The sequence below is a fragment of the Phyllostomus discolor genome, chromosome 6 (genome assembly GCF_004126475.2).
Source record: "Phyllostomus discolor isolate MPI-MPIP mPhyDis1 chromosome 6, mPhyDis1.pri.v3, whole genome shotgun sequence".
Taxonomy (NCBI): Eukaryota; Metazoa; Chordata; class Mammalia; order Chiroptera; family Phyllostomidae; genus Phyllostomus; species Phyllostomus discolor.
The window spans coordinates 1,790,705-1,811,041 of record NC_040908.2 but is presented as its reverse complement, the minus strand read 5'-3'; the positions used below and the strand labels follow the sequence as shown (position 1 = coordinate 1,811,041).

Here is a 20,337-nt window from a genome sequence, read left to right as displayed (position 1 = left end):
TCTTTTCTCTCTTTTCATAAACACCCCGGTGCTCGTTTCGCGCCCCTGACTCAGCAGCTGTTGTGCGTGTTGGTGCGGCGTGTCCTGTGGCCAGACACGCGGACCCAAGCAACTCATACGGTGGAAAATGTGTGCGGACGCAGGGGGACAGAAACCCTCCCGGTGAATGAGAACGGCTTAGAAGTTGGAGTAGGAATATGTTTTCCGAGGGGAAAAAGAATCATACACACGAGAAACCAAACCTTTCTAAACCCGTGTCTTGAAGACAGAGCAGGAAGCGGACTTTCCGGCCCGGTGGCCTGTGCCAACCGGCCCCCCTCGGCCGCCCCCCATGGAGTGGCAGCTGGGCTAAAATAGCTCTTCCTTTGTTTGGGAAAAAAAAAACTTTTCCGTGATTTTGCCCCTTTGAAAGAATGACAGGAAGTCATTCCTTTACAGGCCCCGGGACCGCGTCCCGGTCCCACAAACACGCTGCCTGTGATGTTCCTGCCGGGGGAGGGGGAGGGTCCCTGGTGCAGTTTGAGTGACAGCTTTCCTCCGAGGGCTGGGGAAGGGAGGTGGGGACCCCGCCATCCTGACCTAGATCGTGTTTGACTTCAAGCGGCTGGGAGTTCCTTGAGAAACGTGACCCGGTGCCAAGCTGCGCTGGCCCGAGGCCCAGGCTGGCCTGGGCTCCTCATCACACCCTCATCCACGCTGGCCGTGGGCTCGCGTCCACTCCAGAGCTTCTGCTGGACTGACTCACACGGCTGGGACAGCAGGCTCACACAACCACCCGAGCGGGGACCCCTGGTCCCCTCCACCGTGAAATGGAAAGTGTACCTTCTTGGTTGGGTGAAGAGTTTTGGATGGAAAAGGAGAGCGAGAGAGAGAGAGAGAGCGAGAGAGAGCATGCATTCAAGGAGCAGTCGTATGGGCTGTGGGCCGGGCTGGAGTGGCGTGGGTGGCCGCCACTCCATCCTTCTGAGTAATCCCCAAGGACAGACGAGATGGTCATCTCTGGGCCTGGGAAACACCGACCGACCGTGGACTTGTGGGAGGAGAGGCCCGGGTGGCAAGGGCACACAGGCAGGCAGGGGCGGAACAGTGTTACAGCGGACACAAACGATCCGTGATTGTTTTCAGATGTGGAAACGGGCACCTCAATGCTCGGCAGAAAAGAACGGACTATGAAATGAACAAACCAGAAAAAAAACGGACGTGCGGGAGTCACAGTAAATAATGCTCACAAAATCAACTTTAAACTAAGGCGATTAACTGAGGCTAATGGGCTTGCGCTACCTACAGATTTCAGCTACTCTAGCGCGATCGGCGACCGCAGGTCACCAGCTACCAAGCGAAACGGGAGATCCCAGCGGGGGCCGCTGGCGAGTGCCAGCAGGAGGCGCTGCGGATGACGGCAGCCGCTCGGGCCTGAGCTGGGCTCCCGTGTGGCGGGGGGGAGGCTGCTCCCCGCCGGCCCTACCAATCCAGCTGCAGGTCCACCTTGCTCCACACGTACTTCCCCCCGCGCTTGCGGAACGCCTTCTCGTCGAAGCCGCTGAACTTGATGGCCTCCTCCACTCCCACGTCCAGGATGGACTTGGAGGGGTCCTTCCGCCCCTCTCTGCAGTTCAGGAAGCGCATCTGGGAAATGCACGACAGAGGTCGGGGCAGGTCCACACCGGCTACCCCGCGAAACTCAACTGTGCAGCTTAACCCAAGGATCTTTCTGGTGCTCCAGTCGCTTCCACAAGGGTTCCCCGAGAACCGTGGGCCACCCTGAGGGCGCCCCACTCCTCGGACACCTCGTCTCCGGCCCTTCGGCTCACCCCCCCCACACACACACACGTGGCGTCGGTTGAGCGCATGACAAATGGGACTGCGGGCCTGTGCCCCCACTGGACAGGGCGGGAGGATGGGGGGCTGATTGGGAAAGGCTTTGGAAAAACGGGGACGTCTACATGACACTTGGAAGCTGTGAGCTGGAGGGGGCAGCGTGGCGAAGGCAGGGGTGCCGGAGCGGTGCGGGGTGTCTGGGCTGGCTCGGGCAGAGCGTGTCGGGTGAAATCCCCACTCACAGGCGTCTACACGCAAACCCGGCCGAAGCCGCTCTGGGAGCCGGGCGGGGGGATCACGGGAAGGGAGCTGCAGGGGCAGGCGCCGGCTGGGCAGCGCCGGACAGGCCCTGCTGAGGGTCCCGGGTGGCCCTAACTCCCCTGCCCAGTGGGCAGGGGCCAGGTCCTCACGCTCTTTGAGCCGCAGGGGCAAAGGCGGACTAAGTGGCGAGGCGGGTCGCTCCGCCCTGGCCCCGCCACTCCACCAGTTTTTAGACGGTGACCTACTGACGCAGGGAAATACTCACATACTCATCCAGAATCAGGTAGGAGTCCTTCATCTGCAAAGGAGAGACGGAGTCCAAGCTTAGTTCCGAGCGTGCGTCTCGGTGTGGGCACTCAACGCTCCGCCCCACGAGGCTCATGGGGGGGGTCTTTCCACCCGTTCGGGGCTCAGCCGTCCCTGCACCGCTTGTGTGTCTTTGGGTGCAGCCCTCACGGGGGGGGGGGGGAGCCTCCCCCACCGGGCACATCTCCGGGGGCACCTGCTTGTGTCCCACAGGCTGAGGCGGAGTGCAACGTCACCCTGGAACTCCTCTGACAGTGACACCTCCGGGCTCGTCCCCCATTTCCTCAAGTGGTGGGTGGTGGGAGAGCCCTGTCCTCCCTTATTTGATTCTCCCTGCGGGGGTGGGGGAGGCTGATTCCCCCCGGCCCCCAGTGTCCCTCTTTTCATCGTATCTGTTACCAGAGAGAGATCACAGCAGCCCTCCCCGGGGCACTTGGCACCGGCGGGGCCCCTGGGCTCATTCAGAGGCCCCGAGGCTGGAAGGGGGCCCCAGCCCGGAGGCGGCACCCCCCTCTCCTGGAGCCCCCCCCTCCTCTGAGTGACCCTGCGGAGCCCTCGGGGAGAGATGTCCCTCTTTGGGCCCAGTCTCAAAGCGTGCTGGGGAAGGACACGGGGACCGCTGGGACCGACCTTGTCGTTGCACTCGGGCACCATGCAGGCCACGCTGCGGTGGCGGTCCAGGAAGCCCTGGAACTCCTCCTTGGTGATGACGAACTTCTCGGCCTCGCGCAGCGCCCCTTCGCCCACGTTCTCGCCCTCGATGAGCAGGCACTGGAACACCTGGGGGGCAGGGCGCCTCGCGTCACCGACCCCGAGAACCTCGTTCCCCAGTCTCGGGCGGCTGGCCGCCTCCCCCCGAGGAACCTTCTAGAAAGACGTTGCTCTGGGGGAACAAGAGCACACCCTGACGTTGAGGACGCGTGAACATTTTTAAAATGTAGATGCACAAAAGCCGGCCTGGATTTTACATTCGATCTAGCCTCGCAATCTCATTTTTTAGACTATGAAGTAACGGACACTCCGTGGAGGAAAACATCGAGGAAATGAGCAAATCATTGGCAATCCCTGAACCAGGAAATAAGTACTTTCAAAATGCTGCCATTTCCGCTGAGTTTTAATGCACCCCGACGGAGGCCTCTGGAACAGACTGCCCGGAAGGACAGTTGTCCGAGGCCGTGGGCCTTGTTGTTCAGCATTCTTTCAAGTAAGTAAACCGGGGTGTGTGTGTTGGGGGGTGGGATACGTTGCTCCATCGCAAGGAATGCACCAGCTGAAAGGAAACCCGTCCCAGCGAGCTGTTCAGGTGACCCCAGGTGACAGCTAATCACAGGGCTGTGGGGCTTCCTGGCCAGAGGGCTTCTGCGCAGCACTTAATTACCTTCTTATCGCCACACAGGCAAAAGTTATGCAAAAGACGTAGTTTCAAATGCCCTAAATGTCGCCTCCTTCCCTCGCTCTGTCTCCCCTGATCACCCCTCTTCTCACGCTCCTGGGGCCTCCCACAGCCCTCCACTGTTTGTCTTGGGGGCTGTCTTCCTCTGGGAACACCAGCCTCTCTTAGCCACAGGCAGCTCCCACCGGTTTCAGTCTCGGGGAAGGAGGGGGCAGGGGCCTGGCGGGGCGGGGCGCCCTCCACAAGATCTGGAACCCCAACCCGAGTGGGAGACGGGACGCTGAAGATGCACACAGGCACTCCCCCCCAGATCTTTGGTTCCAGGGCCCACCAGCGAGACTGGAAGGGGCTCTCGGGGGGGACAGCCAGGTCCTGGGGGCTTGAAGAGAGTGGAGGGCGGTGGGACCGGAGGGGAGGGTCAGGGGGAGCCTGCTCCGAGACGCCCCACCCCCACCCCCGCTGAGGAGCCCCACAGGGTCCTTCCGCAGCTCTGGGGCCAGAGCGGGCAGGCCCAGGCTGGGGAGGGGAAGCAGCCGCCCGGGAGAGCCGGCTCTGAAACGCCGGAGGGGCTGAGCGGCTGCAGGGCGGGCGCCGGCTTCCTGCAGCGTGTGGCCCGCGGGCACCAGCCACCTGGCGGAGGAGCTGCTTTGCAAACAGGCGGAAGCTGGTCCTCGCCCAGCGAAGAAGTGCGGAGTGTGAGGAGGCCACCCCAGAGAGAAGCGGGCAGCTGGAAGCCAGAGGAGGGGTCGGAAGGGTGGAGGAAAAGGCCACTTCTTACGCTGCACAGCGGAGGAGGGGGTCAGGAGCCGTGGGCGGACTAAGACTCTGAGAGAGGAAGCACACACATGTGCAGACATGCAGACGCACATGCAGGCTGAGCAGAGGGCCGCGAGGGGACGGCCAGTGCGGAGGGGGAGGCCGTGACCCCCGGACCCCAAGAGCTCCGAGCCGCCCGCCGGCCTGGGGCTGCCCGCTCTGGGCGCATAGCCTCTGCTTCTCGTCACCCCTCCTCAGGGTTTTTTCCTTTTTTTCGGAGAGTGGCTAATACTCTGCTCTCTCATATGCGTAACCAATATTTAAATTTCACATATCCATTTAAACAGTTTAAAAAAGTAACATTTCCCGCTCCCCCTAACCCACTTCCGCACATTTCAGGGTGACGTCAGAAGAATAAGATAATAGCCCTCTTGCCCGCCTCCCGAGGTCTGTGCCGGATGACGCGTGGATTTAAACGCACCCCCGGCAGCTTTGCAAGGAGCGGCTCCCTTCGTGGGGCGAGCCCCCTACCCCGGACGGGACTTTCTGCCCCAGACCTCCCCCAGCCACAGAAGTTCCATCCATTCTCCAGGGCCCAGCTGAGTGCCACCCCCTACATGAAGCCCTCCGGCACTCGGGCAAAATCAAACTCTGCCTGGCCCGCCTTCCCGCATTACCCAGCACACAGCCTGACGCTGCACAGTTGGTTCCCTGGTCCTCTCTCCTCCCTGGTACCGAGTTCTGCCCCTCATCCTTGGTGGCAGGTCCTTGGGGGCCCAGGCCCAAATACGGGTCAGCTCTGTGACTGTCACCAGGGCAGCCTGTGACTCGTACATACTGGTGCCAGCCCCTGCCAATGTCTACCTGCCCCTGACCCCCAGGCCCAGGGCCCTATGTCGTGGGCATGGGGTAAAGTCCAGGAACCTGGGGGGTTTTTTTGTTTGTTTGCTTGTTTGCTTGTTTTTTTTTAAACAGTTCCCCGAGCTGATTCTGAAGAACAGCCAGATGGTAGGAAACTTCACCTGATCATTATCGGCAAGTGTGGCCACACTGTGGGCGGGCGCTATACCTGGAATGGGTGTGCGTGTCTTTGAACTTCAGACTTTCAGTCGCTAATCTCGGGGCCGGTCCGGAAGCATAGCCCTTGGTGAATGAATGTTGCTACGACTCGGGGGTGGCCTTGCCTGCACTCCCTTTGAATAGTTCGGCGAACGAATGCACTAACAGAGAGTGTGAAGAGCACACACCCGCTCACAAATAAGCCAGGAGCCCTGAAGAAGAGACCCAGCCTGGTCTGCATGAGGGCACACGGGGGAAGCCCTCTGTGGGCTTCAGAACCTCTCCAAGCCCCTCGCGTGTCTCTGGCCCTCGTCCTCTGAATACTGCAGAAGGGAATCAGCCCTAGCTTTTAGGACGGACGGCTGAGGGGCAGGGAGTCTAAGCAGTTTCCAGTTGAGCGGATGAAGGAAAGACCCAGGACCCGGCCTCCCGGCTGGCATGGTCGGTTGCTGCCGAGGCCTCCGGACCCCCACCGTTTCCCACTCCCCGGGAGCGGGGTCCCCGGGCACGTCGAGGTCCCGGTCGGCGACAGCAGCCGCGCGCTCACCTTCCAGCGGACGGGGTTCAGCGCCTTGATGTTCTCGGTCATGTCCTCGTCCAGGTTGAAGCGGTTGATGACCGAGTTGATCTTGAAGGCCACCCGGTAGTCCCGGCACCAGCCCCGCAGCTTGTGCAGGTTCTCCACGTGGTTGATCTTGCCCTGCCCGCGGCCGATGATGACGTTCACGTCCTCGTTGAAGCTGTCGCAGGAGATGGCCAGGATGTCCAGGTACTGGCCTGGGGGGGGAACGAGCATCCTTAGGACATCCACCCAGGCACCAAGCCCCTGCGGCTGTCCTCATACCTTGAGCTAAAACATCCCTGGTCCGTACACACGCTTTCGTTTCTTAAAAGCAAAAAAAAACCCTTTTTCCTCATACCCCCACACTCACTGAGTGTGTGTTCTACTGGGTACTTCTGTCCACTGGCCATGACAACCAGACACCTCGTGAGAGGACGGCTCTCCATGTGTTTCGTTGGCGCTGCCCCGGGCCGGGGAACTCCGGAGGCAGGCTGGTGCTTTGGACTGTGCGCACAGGGGGCGGTGGGGGGGACCTACTCCTTTTCTCGTTGCAGAAGCCCAATGAATGGCTCTCCCACCCTCATATCCCAGCTCCCTGCCTTCTCCCTGACCCCTGCTCTCCATCTGATGCAGCCCCTGGACATCCACGGAGACCCCACGGTGTGCAGGGCGTGGCCATGCTAGACGCCGAGGAAGCCCAGCCCAGGAGACGGGAGTTTGGGGGTGCAGGGCGCAGCCGCTGCCTGAAACAGTGCAGAGGAGCAGCCGGGACAGGGGGTCCTCACAGGGCACGGGGTCAGCTTTGTGTCGGTCTCTCTCCCACCGCTCTCTGCCACGCCCCCTTCGCCCCTGTGTCTCCTGCTCCTCCTTCAGTTTCCCCTGCTGCTCCAAGCCACCCACCTGGCTCTTCTTTGATCTCTTTTTGCTATTTTCATTGTGACACAGTGCACATTCAGTATTAGTCCGTGGTAGCTGCAGATACCCAGCGAAGTGGTTAGAAAACCACGGACTAGACAGGGGGGCCCCCCCACCTCCTGGCTCTGAAGCATGGCCGTTCTCCGCCGCCCAGCCAGGCCCTGGCACTGGACCGGGTGTGGGTCTGTCTCCCTGGTTCTCGGGGCCACACAGAGCAGACCGCGGAGGTCGCTTCTTGAACCCGCTCTCCCGTTACAGAAAGCAGGAGACACGGTGAGAACAGCGGTGTTAATCCAGTCGCTCACCTCAGATGAGACTCATTTAAGGAACGGTTAGTTCTTTAAGAGCGTCAAAAAATGAAACGTTGACAGCAAAGGAGCAGTGCGGTGGGGGCTGTGGGCTGGGGGCTGGGTTGGTGTTCCCCCACGGCCGCTAACCTGGGCCTCGGCGGCACCTGTCCCCTGCCGTTGTGCCTGGAACACGTGGCGGCCTGTGCTCACCGGGGCGTTCTGTTATCTCTCTGGCCCAGCTGGCTCGCCGGCCGCTCGGGAGAATGTAAACACCCGAAACCCAGTGCTCAGCTCGCAGGGAGGTTACCGTGAGCACGTCTGGTGCCCTCACCCCCACCCTGGGGCCCCAGCGGGCCTGGCCCGCGGCCCAGGGCGGCAGGAAGCGCAGCCCCCACCCCGGCGGCGGCAGGGAGGCCCTCCCTGGGGGAGGCTCACCGTAGTTCTGGAACCAGCGCTCGCGGATCAGGCTCCCGTTGCTGACGATGCTCACACTAGGCAGGCACAGGTCCTGCTTGCAGAACTTCACCAGCCGGCCCAGGAACTCGCCCCGCTGGTGCAGGAAGGGCTCCCCGCCCGAGAAGTTGATCTTCTCCATGCCTGGAAGGGGGGGGGGGGAGGGGGCACACGCGTTCCTTCTAGGGCCCCGCGCCACAGACGCTCGCGGCGTGAGCCGTGTGCTCTCCACGCCACCAACATGAAAGGAGACCCCTCGGCACCCTCCCCCCCCACGCCCGGCCCCCCGTCCACCCCACGTGAGGGGGACGCCACGTATGGGGTCCAGAGCCCCACACACACGAAAACCGCCTGAGGTGGTTGTTTCTCTCTCCCTCCTTCTGCTGCCCTAGATGCGTGGGACGCAGGTGACCAGCCACAGAGACCAGCGCACCGCGGAGGAGCCCGCGGCTGCGAAGTAGCTCTGTGCTCAGCGGTTTGGCCACCCATAATGTTCAGGGGGGCATCGCCCAGCGCTTCGGATTTTAAGGGCCTTGCTTATTATCGCCTCCTGGGTGGTCACGGCCTTGTTCAGACGTCTGGTAACACACACTCTTACAAACACAGCCCTTTCTAAGGGTAGGTTTTTTTCCTTCCAGAAGCTTCCTTTCCAGTGCTCTGAAATTTCAAGACACTGCGCCTCGGTGGAAACGCACAACACGCCACAGAGTCCCCCGAGACTGTCCCTCATCAGTCCACGCGTGCGGCAAACGCGGTGCCCGTGGAGGAGCGGGCGCTGTGCGTGGCGACTGGATTTCTGCAGGGGACCGTCACGCAGCCTTTGAAAGGGCCGCCGTGCCCCCGTCTCCAGGCCACTCTGCCCTGCCTGTCCTTTCCCCCAGAGACCCCCGTGAGGGCTTCTGCCCAGATGCGCCCTCCCCGCCTGGTGACGGAACCCAGGACCCCCGCTGGGCCCCCAGGGCAAGTTGCCCTCTCCCCAGGGACGTTTCTAAGAAGGGCTGCCCCTCGTGCCGCCTGGCCCAGGGCAGTCCAGGGTGAGAGGGCACGCCAGCCGTGTCTCTGACGTGACAGGGATGACTGGTGCCACCCCACTGCCTGTGAGCCAGGAGGCTCCCTGTGGACAGTGGTCACGACCCTACAGAACGGTGTGTTTTCACGAAGCACAATGTGTGTGCCGTGGAGAAGTGCTCAGTGAGTGTGAGGAGCAGGGGTGGTGGAGGGTGGAGACGAAGGGACGAGACCCCCAAGGGAACAGGGGCAGAGACGTGGCGACACTCTCGGACCAGGACCCACCGGTTCGCAGCGGCGTCAGCGTGCGAGGAGCCACCGCAGTGCGGCGCACGGCGGGGGCGTTCCGTCGGCCTTCTCAGGTCAGAGCCAGAGAAGCGGACGCTGTAGCAGCGCCTTCAGCCAGACTGCCGAGTTTTAATTTTAAATATGCTGTACGTTTACACAGAAATGAATGTTAACTTTCATGTAAATGTAAATGTTTGATCATGGCCCAAACGGTTTTCCCTCTAACAGCCAGAAACCTCACTCACAGGACACGCCACCTATACTAAACCTCGACCGTTTTCATCCTGTTTTCTTTTTGCTGCTCTACTTGGCTGTGTCTTTCCGTCATGTCCCCTGGATTGCTGACTCGACCCTCTGCCTCGTCTCACCTGCAGCTTACTCTCCCAGGGTATATCGTCTGTTTCAGAGAGGGCATTCTTTATTCCTGACTGGGCCTTTCGCACAGTGTCCATGTCCTTTTCCGTGCTATCGAGTACCCTCACGGTCATTGCTCCGAACTCTCTACCTGGTACATCCCTGGCCTCCAGTTCCCTTAGTGCTTCTGGAGAATTCTCTCGGTCTTTCACCTGCAGCCCGTGTCTTTGTCCCCTCATTTTGGCTGCTCCTGTGTGTCTGTTTCTGTGCCTGAGGTGGGCCTGCCAAGACTTGGGCTCTGACCCGTGTCCGACTCTGCCTGCGACTGGCCCTGGGCAACCCGTGTGGCTCCCTCTTCCCAGCCCGGGGGGGGGGGGGCGGTGGGGGAAGGATGGAGCTGCAGCACGCAGGCTGACCTTTACGAGCACTGCCCCGGAGAAGGGTCAGCTCAAGTCTCAGCACGCCCAGGGCCTGCCCTGCTCCCAGGCCGTCTGCTAGGCTGGAGCTTGATAGTAGCCCCAGCTGTGGGGCCTCAGCTCGGTGGGGGGAGGGGGGTGGGGGGGCACCTGCGGGAGGGGCTGCGGCTCCCCGCCCCACCCCCAGGCTGCTGTGGCCGGAGAGCAGTGCTCTGCCTGAGAAAGGCGGCCTCCGCAGTGTGTGGAGTGACTCAGCACAGGCATCCCCGTGGCTGACCCCCCAGCTCTGTCCCCAGAGCCACCCACCCCAGGGGTTCCTTCTGTGTCTCTAGTCCACTCTGCCCCCTCCGCCGAGGGTGAGCGGCTGCAAACGGAACTTTGTGTGGGCCCTTAAAGGGGCGCTAGGTCTCTCTTCTGGGCGGGCAGAAAGAAACCTGGCTGCCGTGGGTGTTGCTGGGATTCCTTTCCTGGTTCTGGTTCTCCAGGCGGGGGGTCACGGCATGGGGCGTAGGACCCCACGGTTCTCAGGGGGAGCCCACCCAGCCACTGAAACATCCCACCCGTGGGAGCCCAGCCAGCCCTCTCTGCACTCCCTCCCAGTCTCCGTGGGGTGATGCTTGTCTCCCATGAGGCCTTGGTTATTGGGCCACTCTGCAGCCAGTGCTCAGCTGGGTGTGCAGGGTGATGCTTCTACCATTTAGCTCTAATCCCAGCTGGGTCCTGGGGGGAGGTCAGTGTGGCTCCCACCTGCTCTGCCCCATCTTGGATCCTCTGCTTCAACCGTGTTAACCCATTTGGCTTCTATTGACCTACAACTGAGAAGTCATTGTACAAACGCATTAATTACAACTCTTTACGACAGTTTATAAAAGGACAGATGCACTCACTCATCAGTGCCTTGTAAACACGGTTGGAGGCTAGTGTAGGAGCTATGACTGTTATCTGCATTTTAAAGGCAGTTAAACCGATATTCGGAGAAGTTGGATGTCTGGGTGAGCCTCGTACCCGAGGGCCTCAAGCCCAGTTTTGTGAATCAAGACTCAAAGGCCCTTCCGCGAGACAAGATTGCTTCTCATTCATTCATTCATTCGTTCATCCACCCGTCATTAATCCACCTGGTCTAAAACATGTTTAGGGCCCTCTGACATTCTAGATGCTTTGCTAGGCATAAAGATACACAGGTGCCGAGACTCAGCCTCGGAATTCAGACGCTTTGAGGACTCGGATGTTTACAACCAATCAGCAGACAAACCCCAGGGCCCAACTTAGAAACCGCCCTAACACGCGTGTGCGACGAGGGCCACGAGACCACAGACGAAGGGGAGAAGACCTGGATTCTGCCCGAAGAGGACTGGGGGTGACTCTAAGGAGCTTCGAAAGCTTGCCCACAGAGACTGGGGCGACCGGCCCCCCAGGGAGGGAGAGCCACCTGATTGTGCACAGGCTCTCTGGGGCAGGTGTGAGGGGCCTCAAAGCCTTTGCTGATGAGTGGGAGGCTGGGGACCATACGAGACAGTCGGATGGAGGCATCCAAGCACCACAGATGTGTTTTAGCGCAATGGCAGGCTTTCCTGGGGGCACGGCAGACACAGGGAGATGGAACACCACTGTCCCGCTGAGAATGGGGACCCCCTAAGTTGGACCCCACGGAACAGCCAGGCAGGTCTGCCATTGGCTCGGCTGTGGAACTGGGAGCAAAACAAGTCGTACCCAATAAAATGCAAACTGTGCGACGTGATAACGCAGAGTGCCAAATCAGGCAAAACCCGTCTGCCTGCTGGGAGATAAGGTAGCGGCTTGCCTGCACGAGGCTGGAGGAGCAGCCCCTCCTGGGGCCGCCATGGCTCCGCCCCTAGATGTGCCAAGTGGTTCCCCGCCCGGGTCTCAAGACAGACCCTCAGAGTCCTGGGGCCGCCATGGCTCCGCCCCTAGGTGTGCAAAGTGGTTCCCCGCCCGGGTCTCGAGACGGACCCTCGGGGTCCTGGGGCCGCCATGGCTCCGCCCCTAGATGTGCCAAGTGGTTCCCCGCCCGGGTCTCAAGACCGACCCTTGGGGTCCTGGGCCCACCATGGCTCCGCCCCTAGATGTGCCAAGTGGTTCCCCGCCCGGGTCTCGAGACGGACCCTCGGGGTCCTGGGGCTACCTACCATGGCTCCACCCCTAGGTGTGCTAAGTGGTTTTCCCGCCCGGGTCTCGAGACGGACCCTCGGGGTCCTGGGGCCGCCATGGCTCCGCCCCTAGGTGTGCAAAGTGGTTTCCCCGCCCGGGTCTCGAGACGGACCCTCGGGGTCCTGGGGCCGCCATGGCTCCGCCCCTAGGTGTGCAAGTGGTTTTCCCGCCCGGGTCTCAAGACCGACCCTTGGGGTCCTGGGGCCACCATGGCTCCGCCCCTAGGTGTGCAAAGTGGTTCCCCACCCGGGTCTCGAGACGGACCCTCAGGATCCTGGGGCCGCCATGGCTCCGCCCCTAGGTGTGCAAGTGGTTTTCCCGCCCGGGTCTCAAGACCGACCCTTGGGGTCCTGGGCCCGCCATGGCTCCGCCCCTAGGTGTGCAAGTGGTTTCCCCGCCCGGGTCTCGAGACGGACCCTCGGGGTCCTGGGGCCGCCATGGCTCCTCCCATAGGTGTGCAAAGTGGTTTTCCCGCCCGAGTCTCAAGACCGACCCTTGGGGTCCTGGGCCCGCCATGGCTCCGCCCCTAGGTGTGCTAAGTGGTTTCCTTCCCGGGGTCTCGAGACGGACCCTCAGGAGGGGGTGGCTGTGTGCTCCTGTGCTTTACCTCCGTGAGAACGTTAGGCCCCGTTGAGAGGAAAGGGGGTGGCGATGCTGCTGGAATCGCTAGCCTGGAGGTGCTCTGGGGAAGCCGGGATGGCAAGGAGTGCGGGAGGCAGAGGTGGAGCGGAAGACGCGGACCCTGAACGGGCCGGCCGGGCCACCCCGGGGGTGCGGCGAGGGACGGGGCCGGCAAGGCCGGCTCCCTGCGGGCCGAGCGGACGAGCGACTCAGCGCCATGTTGGAGCTGCAGCTGCGTTCCGGCTCGTGATCGGGGCGGAAGGCGCCGCTGGGGCGCCTAAGTGAGAGCCCGTGCTTGTCTCGGTTTCTCGGACTCGCCCCTCACCGTGTCCGGGAAACCCGACCCGCCACTGCTTTGGGGGGACCCAGGGAGCGCCACGACCTGCCCGCCGATCCCATGGCTGTGCCCGTGCCCACGCCACCGTGCTCGCTGGCTGCCCCACTGACCGCCCAACTGACCGCCGCACTGGCCACCACATTGACTGTTGCACTGACCTCTGTGCTGATCACCACGCTGACCTCCCCGCTGATCGCTGCTCTGGCTGCCGTGCCGCCTGCCGTGCCGCCTGCCATGCCGATCGCCGAGCCGATCGCCGAGCTGATCGCCGCGCTGATCGCCGAGCTGGGCATGGCACTGACTACAGTGCTGATCGCCGAGCTGGCTGCCACGTTGGCTGCCACTCTGGCCGCTTCACTGATCGCCAAGCTGGCCACGGCACTGACTGGCGCGCTGACCGCCCCGCTGGCTGCCGCGTTGGCTGCCCCTCTGGCCGCCGCGCTGATCGCCGAGCCGGCCACGGCACTGACTACGGCGCTGATCGCCGCGCTGATCGCCGAGCCGGCCACGGCACTGACTACGGTGCTGATCGCCGAGCCGGCCGCGGCACTGACTGGCGCGCTGATCGCCGAGCCGGCCACGGCACTGACTGGCGCGCTGACCGCTGAGCCGGCCACGGCACTGACTGGCGCGCTGACCGCTGAGCCGGCCACGGCACTGACTGGCGTGCTGATCGCCGAGCCGGCCGCGGCACTGACTACGGCGCTGATCGCCGCGCTGATCGCCGAGCCGGCCACGGCACTGACTGGCGCGCTGACCGCCCCGCTGGCCGCCGCTCTGGTCACCTCCGGCTCTGGGGTCCAGACAACCTGGGCGCCCACCAGCCAGGGCAGAAACGGCGTCTCCCCGGACGCTGCCCACAGCCTGCGGCGGCCCCTGCCCCGTCTCCGCACGCCACCCGGTCCGGCCGGAGACACCCCCGCCGCCCCGTCTCCCCGGGCCAGGACTCACCCGCCTCCTTCAGCAGCCGCAGACCCCTCTTGGCCTCCTCCAGGGGCAGCACGAAGGACGTCTTGGCCGTGTGGAAGCAGAAGCCGCACTTGTAGTTGCACTGCCGGGTGAAGTGGTAGTTGACGCTGGTGGGGGTGAGGCGCTCCCCGCCGCCGGCCTCGCTGCTGTCCTCGCTGCTGCTGTCGCCGCCGTCGCTGTCGCCGCCGTCGCTGTCGCCGCCGTCGCCGCCGTCGTTGCCGCCGTCGTTGCCGCCGTCGCCGCCGCCGCTGTCCTCGTCGCCGCTGTCCTCGCTGCTGCCGTCGCTGCTGTCGTCGCCGCTGCTGTCGTCCCTCTTGGCCGCTCTGGCCCGCCAGGCCGCCTCCATGCGCTGCAGCCACTGCGGCTCCGTGTTGCTGCCCGCCAGCCAGAGCAGCAGGCGGACCAGGCTGATCACCAGGAGCCACAGGGCCTTCCAGAGCAGCCTCAGCAGCGCCAGCAGGATCTTGACGGTCCACATGGTGCCAGGGTGCCAGGGCGTGAGTGTGTGTCGGGCCGCCGAGGTGCGCCCCTTTTATATGTGCGCGGGCGGGCCGTCCCAGGGCAGGTGGACACACCTCCTGTGGGGGAGTGACGCTCCCCGGAGTCTGAGTTTCGTTTTTTCTCTTCACGGAAATGAAAGTTGGAGCCGAGCCAAGGCTGGCGGCCCCGAATTCGGGTGGGAGCCGCCTGCCTCGGCTGGGCCACCCGCCGGCGGCCCGTGCCGGGGTGCAGGTCAAAGGGCCGACGCCTCCCTGCTCCTGGGGTGCGGAGCAACGGGGCTGCAGAGAGAGCCGCCGCTGGCGTGGCCCTGTTACTCGTGCCTGACACCACAGTTGGGAGCCACCGCGCCCCTCCCCCCCCCCCCCCCCCCCCCGCCTCACACACCGGGCTCTCGGGGAGGCCCGAATGGTGACAAGGGTGGCGCCCCCCCCTCCGCCCGTTCCCCAGGGAGCCCGCCCGGCACACACCGGGGCCCCTGTGGCCTCGCTGCTTCCTGAGCCCTTCCTCCCAACTCACGCCCTGTTCCAGTGTGAAGATTCAGGCCTGTGTTGTGCTCCCCTGCATTTCTCCACCACCTTTCACAGATGGCAGGGAGCCGGGTGCTTTTCTGGGGTGCTCCTTCAGGGACAGGCATCACTGTGGCTTGCTGCTTATTTTTAGTGTTCTTAGGAAGCGGGGCTGAGTTCTGTACAGAAGGTGGCCTTCCTTCAGCCCTCGTTGGCCTGGTCTGTGTCAGAGCATGCGGTGTCCGGCCTGTGTGAGGCGTGTGAAGGTCCGTGTGTCCGAGGGGTGGGAGCCGCTGGACCCTCTGCCCTGAGCTCACGGCCGGCCGGCCTGTGGCCCCGAGTCTGTGTTTACTCCCCAGCCCCACTTCGTCATCTGGGGGCCCAGACGGCCCGTGAGGTTCCCCGAGGTGTGGGGGTCGCTGAGCACGGGCGTGGATGTCCGGCAGTGCCGGGGAGGGTGGGCTGCAGTGGGTGCTGGCAGGGCTGCAGTCTCAGGGAGAGGGAGCCCCTTGTGTGGGGGCCAGAAGGGAAACTGAAAGCCAAGTGTGGTTACCGGCTCTGCAGGGATGGGCGGGGTGCCAAGCGGCTGCAATTGTGGCCAGATGATTGTGAGCTCTCACCCCTGATGTTTGTGAGGTGTCGTAAGCTCCTGTCATGGTTGGGGCCACAGCAGGACCAGTTGTTGTTGCGTCACATGGGTGTGAAGAAACGAAAAGCAAATCAGCCTGCATTTCAAATCCAGGACTGGGGTGGCAGTGGGGTGGGGGGGGCAGAGGGGGCAGGCACAGAGGGTGACCTCACAGGTTTCTTTAGAAACTAAAGCTGCTACGGTGTGAATTCTAGTTTGGCTGATCCTATTTAATTTGGGGTCAATTTCTGTGCCTACTTGATTGGTTGGCACATCTGGGAAGTGTGGGTATCAGCATCTAACTCACACAGGACAACACTTTCAGGGTTACACGGCATAACACGTGCTGGGCACTGAGAGCGGTGGGGGCAGCAGACACTACACATGCCTGGGCCCAGGGAGCCTGGCACACCCGGCACTGGGCTCGCCGGGCTCACTCGGTTTCCCCAAACTTATTTTACACCTGGACAAACTCCCATCACACGGGGCGTGGGGGGCGGGGGCGAGCTAGGATGTAAAAACTCGCAGTCCTGCTCACTGATGGGTTGTGATGATCACATTTGTCTGTATCATGACTTTTTTTTTAAATCAGTGACTTCCAGTTGTTGAAGGTATTTCTCTCTCACTAGGCTTACTCTCGTGAGGAGAGGCTGCTACTACTCCTGAAGTCTGCTGGGCCCAGGCCAGTGTCCTTCACTCACTCACTCACTCACTCATGCGTGGATTCAGGCCTCCTTCCCTCCCCGCCTTCCCGCAACTAGTGTTTGTGGGCGCTGCCTGTGCACCAGGTAAGAGATTAACAGAGACAAGAATATTAATGAAATAAAGAGGTGCAAGTCCCTGCTTGGGGGAGGGCTCATGGATATCACAGTCCCCTTGGCATGTTTGGAACACGCACTCATTTCTTCCTAACTCGTCTCCCTCCGCCCATCCACGAGGGAGGGTCAGGACTAGGAGTCCTTCTTTTCAGGGTCGTGACTTTTAAAGGTCAGAGAGGGTTTTTTTTTTCCCCCTGAGTGAGGCAAGTGGGCCGGAGGGGGGTGGAGGCAGGCCCCTCCTGCTGTCCTGTGCTCCTCGGGCCAGCCTCCTCTGAGGGCGCCCACAGGAGCTGGGCGCCCGTGAAAGGTCACCAGCGTCTTTTCTTAACCCTGGGACATTCTTCTCTAAACATGTCAGCCCTCCTGACGCACGCTGGGCCCTGCGATGTGCACAGTCCCTCGGGGCACCGCCAGACCTCGGCTGAGGCACACACGGGGGGGGGGGGGGGGGGTCGAGGAACCGGTCCGGTTGCTCGCAGCAACCTTCTGTCTTGCTCTGGCAGGCCTGTTGCGGGAGCACAGTGGGCCCGTTTCACGCAGGCACCCCTGTTTCTGGGTATCAAGGCCCAGAGCAGCAGCTCTGACAGAACACACAGGTATGGGGGACGGCCACCTCGTTTAATAAAAGAAAAAAGAAAAGGAACTTGGCCAAAGCCTTGAAGTCTCCCACACCGTCCCCCAGGCCCTAGGGCCTGCCCCTGGCCCAAGGACAGCCCTGTCCCGTGTCCCCACCACATGGCAGGGTGGCCTGCCGTTCAGTTTCAGAAGGACCCACCGAGCAGGCTCCTCTCCCACCAGCTCCTGTCACCCCAGGTCTGCAGGTGCACCCGCCGTGCTGAGCCCCGCGGTGGCTCGCTGGCATCCCCAGCCAGCCGGGGACTCCCCCCCCGCCCCCCGCCCCCAGTGAGAGTGGGCCAGCGTGCACGCTGCTCCAGCACCTCACGCATTTGGAAAGCTTTGCTCTTATGTCCCTCCTTGTGGCCAATGTGCACGTGTGTTTGTGAGCGGGGGGTGGGGGTCACTGCTCCACCAGCCACACGCATGTTCCCCTCGGGACAGGCCTGCATGGCGTGTCCGGTGCGTCTCTCCCTTCTCCCTCGCCACGGTCACTTCGCGGCCACGGGTCGCCACCATTGCGGTGTGCGTGTGGCGGCGGCTCCCCTGCCTTTTCGGCGCCCGGCTCTCTGATGGCCGGTGACACGAAGTGCCGGTCACTGGGTTTTAGTTCCAATCTCACGCTCCTCTCTGCCCGGGCCGTCTGCGTGTGTCTGAGGGGTCTGCAGGCCTCGGCCGCCTGTCCTGCCTGCCCTGTGCTGGAAACAGGTGTTGCAAACGTCTCCTCTCACTCTTGGGCTCTCCTGTTCACTCACTCACTCGCTGGGAGTGACTTCATTCTTGTCACAAGTGCAGCCGGAGTAGCAACTGTCACTGCACAAGGGTAACTGTAACTGGACTAGCCTGCAGACCTGTGTGTGTGTGTGTGTGTGTGTGTGTGCGCACACGTGTGTTAGGCTGTGTTTCAGCAGTCTCCAGAGGACCCTCGTTTGTGCTGACCGGCTGCGCCTCTGGAGTGGGCCACCCGCCCAGGCGGGGCTCCCTCCAGGGAAGGGGGGAGCAGTGGAGCGGGAGCGATGTCAGCCAAGGGCCCACGTCACCCAGGGCCTGGCGAGGCCTGAGCAGACCTCTGAGGCCTTCGCCCCCTGCGGCCACGCAGCCTGCGTGTCCTTTCTGGCGGTGAGCTCCAGGGACCCGTGGGAGATGGCTCCGGGGAGCCGTGGCCGCCCGACGCCGGGTCCCCAGCTGTGCAGGAGCTGCCCAGCCCGGGCCCTGACGCCTGAGCACAGCAGCAGGACAGGGTGGGGAGGGTGCCACCAGGCCCCAGGCCCCTGCCTGGTCCTCAGGGGTTGATATCAAGAAGCTTCCGGGACCTGGTTGCAAGGTGTGGCCAGGACCAGTCCTGGCTCCGGGCTCCCCGGGAGAGACGCCAGCGGCGAGCCCCTGCCCCTACCCCGCCCCCCCCACCACCATGTACCGCTTTCCTCGGGGAGCCCGGGACGCCGGTTCCTCCGAGAGAGCAGCGACCCCACAGGCTGGCCTCCAGTCAGAGCCCCTCACCCTGCAGGCCCGGGGGGCCCGTGTAAGGGAGGAACAGGAGGTCCTGGTGCCGGGGGCTTTACCCCCCCCCGGGGAGCAGCTGCTTAGGCTGTTTGCCTGCCTCCCCCCGACCTTTGTCCCCTCTCTCCCGGACTTCTGTCACAGAATCCTCACTCCTCCTCGCGCCCCGAGTTCGCCGTCACTGTCAGACGCCCCCAGTCACAGATGCGGACTTGTGTGTGACAGTCTTTCTCTCTGGGGTCCTTCTGGGTCCACGCTCCTTCCCTCCCCTGCTTCCCTGGCGTGCTGGTTCCCTTTCCTTCCTTCCCTCCACCCCGAGCAGCCTACCCAGAAGCCCACCTACTGCAACAGGGGTTCAGAAGGCACTCCTTTTCAAAATAAAGGTTGTTTTTTCATTTTATTGTCTATTAACTGCGGCCTGTACATTTGTGGGCTCGCCCTCTCTGTTTCACTCTGCCGCGAGAAGGGCTCGTGTGCTTCCACCTTTGCCCGTGCGATGGTGTAGGCGCGGGAGACGGGGGCTGCTCTGAGTGGGTGACACCACGTCATCGGTCCTTTGGGAGCCGTCTCTGAGCTCTCTGCCCGGCTCCGGCTTCCCCGTGTCCTGAGACCACGGGCAGCGGCACTCAGGCAGCCGCCCACCCACGTTGCAGCCTGAGATTGTGAGACACTTTCACGAGAGAAGATGCTGCGCTTTCAGTGGGCAACACCGAGCTGCCCTTGACTGGGCTCAGGCGCTGCAGTGCCCTCCATGTCACGGTCTCCTGGCCGGGAGGAGGCCGGTGGGGACGGACAGGAAAACTGAGATGAAGAGCAGGTGGGGGGGGGGGGCGAGGACACAGAGTCGGGGAGGGCCGCGGGAGGGGGCAGGGCTGTCCTACAGCACAGAAAAGCGTTTGCCCCTTTTTTGTTTCCCTGTGTGCCACCCCCGGGGAGACCCCTCTGCACACTGAACACCCCAAAGTCAAGCGCCTCACAGGGCGTAGACCGGGCCCAGACACGGCCCTGCTCCCCAGGGGCTGAAGGCCCCGACCCGCGGCCTTGCTCCTGACCAGGTGCGCGTCTCTGAGAGGTCACGGTGGTCAGAGCGGTTCTCCTTTGGAATCCCACACAGTCCCGAGGCCGATCCAGTGACGCAGCCTGTTCGCTCCCAGAATGCCGCGTGTTTCCGTCCTGACCTGGGTGCTGGATGTTCCAGATTTTTCTCGGGGCGTTCTCCTCTGGGTCAGCGTGACAATCGCTGCCGAGATCAGGACAGGAGCCCAGACAGGAACAGCTGCGTCAGTCCCGACCCCGGTGGTCCCGTCCCAGGCGGTCACGCTGCGGGCCGCTTCCTTCCGCTGGGGGCGCAGCCCCCCCCCCCCCACCCGCCCCCGCCCCCAGTCAGGCACGTCTCCGGGGCCTGTGCTCCTGAATGGGTTTGTGGTGAAAGCCCCTTTACAGGACAAGTCTGGGGGCCTCCCCCAGTAGTGCCGGCCACTAAACAGGATGCCTCCTCCGAGTATTGGGGGAACATGTGAAGGGGAGCGAAAGCACTCAAAAAAAAGCACCTCCTGGTGGAGCTGGGGCCCGGGCTGCGCCGGCCGGGGTGGTCCCAGCCGGGAGCCGGGAGCCGGGGTCGGGAAGAGGATGCAGGGCCGGGCCCGTGAGTGAGTTGGGGCTGCAGCTGAGGACGAGTCACACCGGGGCCGGGGGGTGGGGGGGCCTGCCCTCCCCGAACCCAGCGCCGCTCAGTCTTGTTCAGCAGCCCCTGCGGGGCTCACCCCGGGAAGGCAGCCCTCCGGGCGCCCGCGC

General features: G+C 63.1%; 1 protein-coding gene across 1 annotated transcript; it reads right to left on the bottom strand.

Annotated features, from left to right (window-relative positions):
• Positions 1 to 1,289: 1,289 nt before the first annotated feature.
• On the bottom strand, positions 1,290 to 14,453 carry RSAD2 (radical S-adenosyl methionine domain containing 2). Its single transcript, XM_028514824.2, has 6 exons — positions 13,958 to 14,453; positions 7,796 to 7,957; positions 6,141 to 6,370; positions 3,016 to 3,165; positions 2,345 to 2,377; positions 1,290 to 1,626 (listed from the first exon to the last, which is right to left on the bottom strand). The coding sequence occupies exons 1-6, from the start codon at positions 14,451 to 14,453 to the stop codon at positions 1,462 to 1,464; spliced, it is 1,236 nt and encodes a 411-aa protein (XP_028370625.1). The 3' UTR covers positions 1,290 to 1,461.
• Between the last annotated feature and the right edge of the window lie 5,884 nt (positions 14,454 to 20,337).

Coding starts and splice junctions, on each gene's coding strand:
- RSAD2 (XM_028514824.2), bottom strand. CDS start 14,453: ATGTGGACCGTCAAGATCCTGCTGGCGCTGCTGAGGCTGCTCTGGAAG. Junction 6,371..7,795: donor GCGCTGGTTCCAGAACTACG/GTGAGCCTCCCC, acceptor TTCCCCCCCCAG/GCCAGTACCTGGACATCCTG. Junction 3,166..6,140: donor TGAACCCCGTCCGCTGGAAG/GTGAGCGCGCGG, acceptor CCTGCCCCCCAG/GTGTTCCAGTGCCTGCTCAT.